Genomic DNA, 10,995 nt, shown 5'->3' on the forward strand with positions numbered 1-10,995 from the left:
CATTCTGAAACAAGTAGTAACATTTAAAAATTGTAACAAACATTTCAACAACAAAACAAAACAATTCCATGAACGATGTAGAGATAATGTTTTTGGGCTAACATTTCGAGAACTTTTTATGTGTGTATGTGTTCACTCTCTAAAAAACAAAATTCTTCTTTAAATTCCATAGTATCTGCGTGCCCAAGTTGATTTTTCCAACCAACCTGCAAGGCAATCTCTTTATTATGTTTGTTGTGTACAGCATATTTTCACATACGCTGTAAAAAGTGGTAACATTTTGACAATATTAAAGACCAGATAACTTTTAACGAAAGCTCTATTAAAATAACTTTTTCATAACTTAGAGAGAAAACCTAGCCTAAACGTTAGGGAAGTTCTGAGAACATTCCCTGTTAGTTGGATTTACAACAGTGTTACAGCTATATGTCATAGGGTTCATTTTCCTTCTGAGACTCATAGTTTGTGCCAAAACTTCTTGGAGAGCATGTGAATCAACAATATATTTCACAATGAATTGAACAAATGAAGTTTGTTCACAAGAGAGAGATTTCAAGAGAGGATTTCAGACTGATTCAGGTTGCACATTTCCATCTAGCCTATATGGTGCAGGTGATATTAGCTAAGACCTACAGTATATCAGCCAACAAAAATTCCTGTCACAAAAATTTCTGACATTTATTGACTACTTGATTCTATGAGCTTATGGGTTTCAATCAGAATCAGAAATGAAATTGAAAGTGGACTAAAAAGTGCAATGAACTCACTGTTGGTTGTACCATTGGCATCATTTTGATTTAAGGCACAAACTACATTTTCAGTTTTTGTGGGTTGAATTTTTTATAGTGTTCAATTGCTCTTCTGATAAGTCCTGCATATAGATGTCCACATACAAAAGTTCGCAAAACTTCAGTACAGAACTATTTTCCATTATGTCAGTGACACTGACTTGTAACTTTCCACGTGGACTGAAGCATATTTACAGAACGTTTGTTTACATCTCAACCTATAACGTTGCATGTCAAGGCCTTGAGAGTAAATGATTGTCAAGATTATCATTTAGATACAAATTAAGCATTATTTTCAACGTTTGTGGTTTGTGAAAAACATATTGGTTTTGTTTTATTTTCTGTGAGCATGGACAGCACCACATTCCAGGCATTCCTCAGTCTATAGAGGAACTCCGAAGCTCCGTAAAGAGTCACATGATTCACGCATTTTACCCATTATATTAGCCTACTCAATAGTGAGAAATATGTTTGCAGCAAATTGTTTTAATCAAGTCGTTATGGGTGTTGGTGGACAAAACTATTTTTGTATGCCTGCAACGCCCCCATACACTCCCTCCTCGCCGATTTAAATGTCTGGATGAGACTGAAGTGAACTAACTTACCTTTGCTTTTATCGATCTGACGAACTGTTAGATGAAGTTTACAGATGATTAACGTCAACATTTAAACCGTATCAACGCCGACTCTTATGTGGAAATCTCCAGTGAAGATTCAGTCTGTTGTACAATGACAGTCTTTCATCTGGATGATTTTGTAGCAGGATGGATTGGAGGTGAGTTTTATTTGTTTTGCATTTAGTAAGAAGCTTTGTATGATTAACATTGCAAACAAACCCAACCCGTATACATTTTCGGAGAGCAATAGGGCGATTTAACAGATTGTATGCGTCTTTACTGAACAGTTTACTTTTTTTTTCGTGAAGTAGCCTAGTTCTAACATATTTGTACGTTTCAATTAAACTACCACTTTTAAGCGGTGTAAGAAGCATATTATCAGCATTTTTAAAATGTTTTTTTTTTCAAGTAGGTCCTACCGCAAAAATGGGAAAATTGTCAATTAAAAAGTAGAAAAACACGTTTGATTGAGAGATGGCAAGAAGCCGCGTAAGGGGCGTCGTTGAGTCGTTGTTTATGTTTATTAGTTATGTGTTGTTTCTGCTGTTAAGTCTTAAATTAATATACATCCATGTCTATTTTAACGAAATGTGTCACTTGTAGGCTACGAAACCATTTCAGTAAAGTGTTACAAATCTTTGCTCCATCAGACAAAAATATTTAACTATTTTTCGCGCTCTTGCAAACAACGCAGATTTCGTTGGCACAGTTTTTTGGCAAATGGTCTACATTTCTCAGCCTTAAACGATTTTTGGTGGAAAAACGGGTTTTGGTTCTCCATTCAAAGGAAGAGTCTGTTCTGTAAAGCCCTATTGTGCATGCCCTGCCCATTCACCATGAAATGTTCAAAACAATGTAACTTGTTCATGAAAACGGACACTGTGTTCTGCAAGAAGAGCCTCCTACAAAGCTATGCAATACATCTATCATTATAATTGTCTTTGTACAGTTCAGTTTTGACATTTTGAAACCAAGGTATGTCACTGTTTTTGTTGCAGGAGCATCCAGTGTAATTGTAGGACATCCGCTTGACACAGTCAAGGTAAAGTTTGTGATTTGTTTTGTACAAATGTAAGATGGAATAAGATATGTACTTATTATATATTTATAAATAGTTAATAGGTTTTACACTGCAAGTAACTTTATTAGGCATTATTTTTCTTAGGAATGAAGTCAACCCAGGAAATAATGAGAAAAATTAATTTGTGCTCTTTTACAGACTCGTTTACAAGCTGGTAATGGATACAAGAATACTCTCCACTGTATTGTATCCATCTACAAAAAGGAAAATGTAAGACTTTACATATTTATAGACTAAATGAAATAAAAAAATAACTGAAAAACATTTTTTTTATAACCGTATCACAATTAACCCAAAAGGGCAGACAGCCTTGTATTTATTGAGCCATTTCTGTTTTGCTATACCTTTACAGCTATTTAGAGCTATAACCTCAGGCTCTTTAACTTTATAACTTATATAAAAAACTTATTTACAGAATGAAAAGATGGCTATTACAGCATGGTATCAGGAAAGTTAGCCATTGTTTTAGAGATTGACACTCAGCCTATATGAATAACTTGGAGTTACAGTAATTTAGGTTTATTTAATTTAGAATTTTATTTACTTTAGATAATTTATATTAGTCATTTATAGTTTTTTCATCCTGTTCTCAAATGTTGTTAATACCATACTACGGTAGTCAACTTTTAAAGTGGATCAAAACCTTTCATCAAAGTTATACATGAATTTTGAACAATACCCATTCTTGTCTTAGGACAACTTTGATTAACTTTTTTGATCCACTTCAAATGTTGACTACTGTAATACCAAAGATAATGTCACTTCCTAGAGGATTATTGAAAACAAAATAGATGCCAATAATGCCAAAGAAAATATTGGTAAACCTTCTAATTGAAAAAAAAAGAAAAGACATCTGAAATATTTCCTAATAAATTGCCAGTTGTTCATGTTGCAGCATCTTGGGATATAAATGGCAACACCATATTTTTACTTAATTCTGTATAATATATTAAGACGTATAGGATTGACCAAAGTCACCAATAAATGTCACAGAGCATAGGACAACATTTGTGTAAGTGTGCCCCCTCACCCCCCAAGCCCAATGAGTAGGCTATACTCTCAATCACAGGGCCTGGGTCTATGTTCCCAGTTGTCCCCAGGATGGACTGCATATAACATTTTTTACCTAATTTATGGTATGAACAGACTTTTCCTTTGCTTAGAAGCAAAAGTAGACAACTCATGACAAAGACATCTATCTCTTTTGTGTTGTCTTACAGGTTACAGGGTTTTTCAAAGGCCTGTCCTTTCCACTGGCTAGCATCACCCTCTATAACTCAGTGGTGTTCGGCATCTTCAGCAACACACAACGCCTCATTAGCAGATATCGTTATGGTGACAGTAGACACCCTTGCAGCATGCTTGACTTGACTGTAGCGAGCATGTTAACCGGTCTGGTTTCGGTGGGGGTGGGTGCCCCTGTTGACCTTGTCAAAATTAGACTGCAGATGCAAGCCCAACCTATTCTTGCAGGTAAGTTGGAGTCTTGACATTTTAGCACCCTGGAGCTATGATGGAGTAGAACTGAACATATACATGTTGACCCTTTCAAGCTTGATTTATGATAACCACAGTCAGTATGTGATTGTATTGCTCTTAGGGCATGAAAAACAAGATTTGAACTTTTTTTTACACATATTTTACAAGTGGACAGTATGCGTTTTAACTGGAGATACTGTATTAAACAATACAGTAATAGCACCGTAATACTGTGTGTATTTAACAAACCAATTAATAAAATTATATAAAATCATGTGAAAACTATAAAATATATACAAAAATACAGATTCAATTATTGCAAATGCACTCAAGTTTGTTCTTGAGTTTGCAATTCACGTGTGTTTGATATCAGAACACGAGGACGTGATTCCACCAAAGACTTCTACAACCGGTGAAGGTACAACTCTGTGGAAACCCAACTCAGACTGTAGATAATGCCCATTTACAAGTAAAGTGCGTTATAAAATCAGATTACTTTTTGATGTAACAAGTAAAGTAACGCATTAAAAGTCATGTGCATTACGTAATCAGAATACTTTTTTGATGTAGGCTAACTGCAAATTACTATGTAATAACACAAATATCTTCAGCCAAAAATGATACTGCAGATGAATACAGCATTCACAGTAATAGTATGAACTGTAGCTGAGATATAGCTAGTGATCCTTGAAAAAATCCTTGCAAGAGTCTTCTAGAAGGAATGGATGGATATTCCAGTGCAACTTGGCATTTCTGACTGGCCATTGGCAATCTTGGTTTGGAGAAAACCAAAAATCCACATATAAGGATTGCCACTTGGTGGCACTGTAGTGGATGATGAGCAACTATGCCATCAAAACCCATGCATATGTAAATAAATGGCTATTTAATTAGATGCCCACTGTAGTGACCTCTATGCAAGAAAGGGTTAAAGGAAACAATCCGATGTAATGATTACTGAAAGCTAATCATTTCCAAGGAAACGAACAATTGTGAAAAAACATGTCTATGAAAAGACACAGTATTGCTCACGTGCTGTTTTGTGTGTTTTCAGAGAACTTTAACATTGCTGGGAATGGGAGTGTCCCTCTTCGGTCAATTGGAATTCAGTCCCAGTCTATGTACAGAGGGCCGCTGCACTGTATTAGTTCTGTCCTGGAGAACGAGGGCATTCAAGGGCTCTACCGAGGAGCGGGCGCCATGATATTGCGGGATGTACCTGGCTACACCCTGTACTTCATACCATACACATTATTCTGTAACTGGCTAAATCCTGATGGCAATGGCACCCCTCATCCCTGCAAAATATGGCTAGCAGGAGGTTTAGCAGGTAAATGAGACATGAGAGCTGTTCCAAAACCTAGTAGCTGCTATACTGAGTGGAACCTAATAAGTGACTGATTTGAAACCCTCTCGAATGCACGGGCTCGCAGTAGATTTCAATAGAATTTGATGTTAACATGTTGCTAGGCTAGTCCAACAATAGTCCACTTGAAATATATTGCACTTTTGATTTATGAATTATATTATATAATGAATTATATCTATAATCATTTTCTTGTTTGGATTTGTTTTTGTTTGGATTGCCTTCTCTGCAAAAGATACATGTAATGCTGCCAAACCAGTTCAGAGCAAATCCCACTCTCCAGCCAATTCACTGGTGAATGTTAGGGTGTAGGGTTGGGTTAGGGATTAAATTGTTGTTAGCTCTGTGTATGCAATCAGCACTGAGATTGGCATAACCAATGACGTCTTCGGAATCGGCTGCGGGCAGAGATTGCGCTGAATTGGTTCGGAGAAAAAGAATCATGCCCTTAAAATGTGGTCAAATATTATCTCAGAAAGCATTATCATACCATAAAACTTTAAAATGCTCTCTCCAGAGTTAGTTCACTAGGTTTAAGAGAGCTATTCTTTTCTTGCCTGAATGTGATCCTTACTTGCACTCTTTTAAATAAAGGTTCTTTCTTTATTGCCATTAATGGGTTTCATGAAGATCCTTTAAAATCCATGGTACCTTTCCACTGGGATTTTTTTTTTTTTTCATGATACAATTTTCATCACACAAAGAAAAAAATAAAAGTTTATTTTAAGAACTGGTCACTTAAAGTTTATTTTGGGAACCCAAAAAGGTTTTTCAATGGCATTAGTTAAAAAAAAAACCTTTTAGAACCTTTATTTCTAAGAGTGTAAAGAAACACCAGATGTAGTGTTTTTAAGTCTGTTTCAAAAAACACAGCTGATTTCCAAAATTGTTTTCTCAAGTTCAACTGAGTTAAAAAGATGTGTCAGAACCTCTGTATGACACCAAACTACTTCTCAGCAGTCATGCACAGATTAGCAAGTGTACTGTTGGCGAAGGGGAGTCAGAGGGTGGATTGTTTTGAGATTTCTCACTGTACTTCCCATTTAAAATTCCCCTCCTATCGCTAAATTACGGGAAGCGCTTGGTTTAACCTAAATATGATTCTAGTGGGAGTCAAGCATTTTAAGGATACTCTACATGAGATTTCACTTGTGTTCATGCTGTTGTTCCACAGGATCCATCTCATGGGTAACCGCCACACCTACGGACGTGGTGAAAAGCAGGTTGCAGGCCGATGCCATGCAGCAGAGGAAATACAAGGGCATTATGGATTGCATCATGCAAAGTTACAAGACAGAGGGAATACATGTAAGTTTGTGATGGATGTTATACAATATTTGTTTAAGTAAGGTTGAAAACAAAGTTTTAATGTAGCAGCTGCATAGCTGCTAAACAGTTACGAAAGGAAAAGTAAACGAGTACACTGTCAAACACGTTTGGTCAGCCTAAAAAAATGTGCTTCATGTGGTTACATCCAAATAAGATTAAAGTGCCCCTGTTATGCTTTTTTTGAATATTATCTTCCATGTAGTGTGTAATATACCTGAATGTAAAAGGCCTGCAAAGATCAAAGTGCACGATAAATGGAGTTATTGTCTCATAAAAGAAAGAATCGATTTTGAGTTGCCGAAACGAGTCGTCAGCAATTCCAGTCTCATACCCACGTAACAATGCAACAAATTTGCACAATGCCAGCCTATGGTCTTCATTGGCTGCCTTCGACCGGCATCTACTTTAACCCTCAAACACTGCAGTAGTAGGTGAGGCCTGGAATTTGAGCCTCCGGAGCTGTAATTCAGATATGGTAGTTTAATTTATGACATGCACGGTAAGCGTTAGACCAGTGGTTCCCAAACTTCTTTCCAGGAGATCCATATTTTAACATTCAAAATCTTTAACGACGAGCTTGGTGACCCCTAGTAAATCTTTTGCGGCCCCTAGGGCAACCAATCACAACAGACTGGGCCATGTAACCAATCAGAGTAGAGTAGACCAATAACAACAGACTGGGCCATCTAACCAATCAGAGCAGAGTAGACCAATCACAACAGACTAGTCCATCTGACCAATCAGCAGAGTAGATCAATCACAATTGACTGGGCCATCTGACCAATCAGAGCAAAATACTTACACCATGGCATTCACTATTCCCTATGTTAGTCCACTAATACTGTTCACTTGAAGGAGTGAATGAAAACGAGTGAGCGAATCCGGACAGCCGTTGAGTGTACGTCGGCTGTACACACTCGCTATTGCGGTGCAATGTGGGATTGAATGAGTGCACTCAATAACAAGACAGCACTATGGTTTCGGACACCACTATAAATGGCTGTCCCCTCAAATAATGCCCTATTTGAGGGTATAGGGAACGATTTCGGATTCAGCCTGACGCGACCGTTGACGTATCGCATCACGCCACTCGGCAACAGCTAGAAGCTGTCCATACTGGACACGACAAAGCGACCATTGCAAAACCATTAGTCCTTCCTATGAGAAGTGTTGGGGATTTGTTGTGTCGCGCCACATCCAGTGTAGACAATATCACTAATGCTACTATTGTCTTTTGTTGTGTCACATAGTGCCACTCTCGTCCGGTTTAGACACAGAGTTAGAAGGGAGGGATTTAAAGAGACTAAATTAATGTTTTCAGACTTTTTGAGAAATGAGGTGATGTGCAATGTATATATTATACTTTGGGTGCATGTAAACGTATTGTAGGAGACCTCCAAAACAAAATTAGGAACCTTAAAAATAGCAAAATAGGGGCACTTTAAAATGAGGGAGTCATTCAAATATGCACTATATTACACCAGTAATGTATATACAATATATTACACTAACTGAAGTAATTTAAAGGTCAGACCAGATAAAATAGGTCACGGGCACAAATGAAGTTAATTGCTGTTTATGTTTAAACATGCTGATTCAGAGTTAATGAATTATATGAAATATAATACTGATGCTTTTGTTTTTTCATTTGATTGTCAATGTCCAATGCAGGTTTTCTTTCGTGGGGCGACCGTGAATGCTATCAGAGGATTTCCAATGTGCGCAACCATGTTTCTTGGTTACGAGCTTTCCCTCCAATTTTTCCGCAGTTCCTAACACAGACTCTGAAACAAGCTAACGCACAATATATGCTCTCAGAAATGATTTTATAGGATTCGTGATTTTAATGGCATGTAGACTTACATGTGGCATTTATGTGAGTTCATTGTTGATACAATGAAGAGTATCAGGGAATCTGTGTTTCTTATATTAAGAAAATAGTGAACAATTTTGAACATTGCTGAGATTTTAATATATGATTATCTTTTTAGATGAGTTCAGTGGGCTTTCACTGTGGAGTGCCTTTAGGTTTATCTGCTAATGCAATAATATGCAAATGGAAACAAATTATATAGTGAACCTGTAATATAAAGTGTTTGCATGCTTGTTTGTATGAATCACCTTCAAATGTATTTTACTTGATGTAAATAGGAATTTTTATTTTTTTAGAATAAGTTTGCACTCAGCTGTGGTATGTCGGAAAATGCTCATATGAAAACATTTTCATGGGTCCTTGAAAATACTTTTAATGCTTTTTTACACAACCTCCACTATCCCCTTATCATCTAATTATTATGGAAAGGGGAATATAAGGTCAAGGAAATATATGTAAAAGTAATATAAATATAATATATAAAGTGTCCTTTGAATAAATCGTGAATGATTTTGGTGTTATTTCTGATTCTCTAGGTAGCGCTGTTTCATTATGTCAGAAAAGTGAGCAGTTTCATGGAAATATAAAGACAAAACGTTTCCACCAGATGGTGACACTGCATCTAAAACAAACCTGCCATAGCAACGTTTTCAAATAAGCATTGATGAGGGGTCATCAGTATGTCTGAATAATTACAAACCTTATTCAGAAACAAAATTATTTCCTCTGAAAACATGCTGCAACCCGACCTTCTGAGCACAGTCCCAGATCTCTCGTATATGCAGTAATAGCGGTCTCCTTTTATGTAGAGGCAGTGGAGTGATAGATGAGGTTTAAGTGAAAACAGCTGAGGACACAGGCAGCGTTTAAAGCACCAGCCAGCATTGTGTTACTGTCAACCTCACTGCAGCTGAATGGCCTCTGCCAAACTCCACCACCACTGAAAATTTACGCTGCTTTTCCCAAGCCACAAGCAAAACACCATAAGTCCAAGTCAATTAAGCCACATAGATGCTGCCAAAAACCCTTTTAGTCGTGCTTCAGAAATCATAAACCACAAATGGCATTCTGTTTGTATATTATGTCTCTATTTTAAATCCATCCATGTTCATCTAACGCTCATTGTTTGGCTTTAGCTGTGTACACACTAAAAAAGAAAAGTAAAGTTTAATGTACCAAAATTAATTTCTAAATGTTACTATTCTGAGAATAAAAAAAATAGATGGAATAATGATAACACCTGCAATTAAAAACTCTAGACAGACAGCAACGATGACTCAGATGTGGGGGCTCATATGCAGCAGAGATTTGATCTATTTTTGTTGTTCATCTTATTAACTTATTTGCGTGCATGAATATTGACAACTTCACATGTCACTGAATTCCGGACTGCGTGAAATCCTAATGAGGATGGATGACCTGCTTTTGTTCAAATAGATGATGTGTGTGCTTGAGATATCAGACCATCATGTAATAAAAATATTATTTTCTATAATTTATATATAGTGTGCTGAGCACACAAAGTAAAGCAATATGTTGCATGTTTTTTGCAGGTTCCCTGCTACTACTACTACTAATAATAATAATTATTATTATTATTGAAACACCCCAACAACCACCCATCTACCGCCAAACAATGAAAGTGTATCTATTACGGGTATTACTATCACCATGTTGTACGGTTCAAAAGTATTGAAAGTATGCTAATAAGTTACTAACACAGAATGAAAAAGACTCACCATGTGACATGGCGTTATTGGCGGCCGAATGCACACCAGACATTAATCTGTCCAAAACCTTCAATATGGATTTTATCTTTAAAGGGTCCCTCATGGCTCACTCAGTGACATATTAGGATTATGATTTAATTGTGGCTCCCATTACAGCTACCTAAACTTCATTGTTCTCTTGTTCCAGACGTGATGTCATAAAGCCAGTTTTAAATGGAGCAGATCTCTGAAATCAGACCCCATATGGCTGGTGCATGTTCTGCTTTGTTTGAACTGATTGTGTTACTCAGTGTAGCCCGAGCACCTGTCAGTAATATTTGTTCAGGTCTATGTCCAGGAGGTAATGAGGGATCAGTAATCAACTGTACACAGCGCTTTCACAACCAGATCCTGCTGACCTTCAGAAAGGAAAAACACTATGTCTAAAATAGCTGAATGCACATAATACCACACTGCTGACAGATAGTGTCACTGAACATTTTTCTTTATTATTTGTATTGTTTATACTCAACACCGATTCAGCACCTTTGTTGCACCTTTAAAAAAAAAGTTTTTTGTCTTAAAGGCTGTTAAGCTTTTTAAAGTCAGTTACATAAAAATGCAGATTGATCTAATTTGATACCGAAAAGTAACACTGGTTGCCCTTTGGCTATTGGCCATACTTCTTGAGACAAAACTTAACATAATGGCTATATATATCCAGGCCATGCCATATACCCACAACAACACTAT

The 10,995-nt window shown here is 36.8% G+C and overlaps 1 protein-coding gene across 1 annotated transcript; it reads left to right on the forward strand.

The window, feature by feature from the left end:
• The first annotated feature begins 1,445 nt into the window (after positions 1-1,445).
• Positions 1,446-9,044, forward strand: slc25a48 (solute carrier family 25 member 48). The gene is made up of 7 exons (XM_081382150.1): positions 1,446-1,563; positions 2,404-2,447; positions 2,625-2,696; positions 3,707-3,959; positions 5,020-5,295; positions 6,506-6,639; positions 8,332-9,044. Exons 1-7 carry the CDS (start codon positions 1,518-1,520, stop codon positions 8,434-8,436), a joined length of 930 nt encoding a protein of 309 aa, XP_081238276.1. The 5' UTR covers positions 1,446-1,517; the 3' UTR covers positions 8,437-9,044.
• Positions 9,045-10,995: the final 1,951 nt, after the last annotated feature.

This window comes from Scardinius erythrophthalmus (assembly GCF_964197995.2).
Source record: "Scardinius erythrophthalmus genome assembly, chromosome: 13".
Classification (NCBI taxonomy): Eukaryota; Metazoa; Chordata; class Actinopteri; order Cypriniformes; family Leuciscidae; genus Scardinius; species Scardinius erythrophthalmus.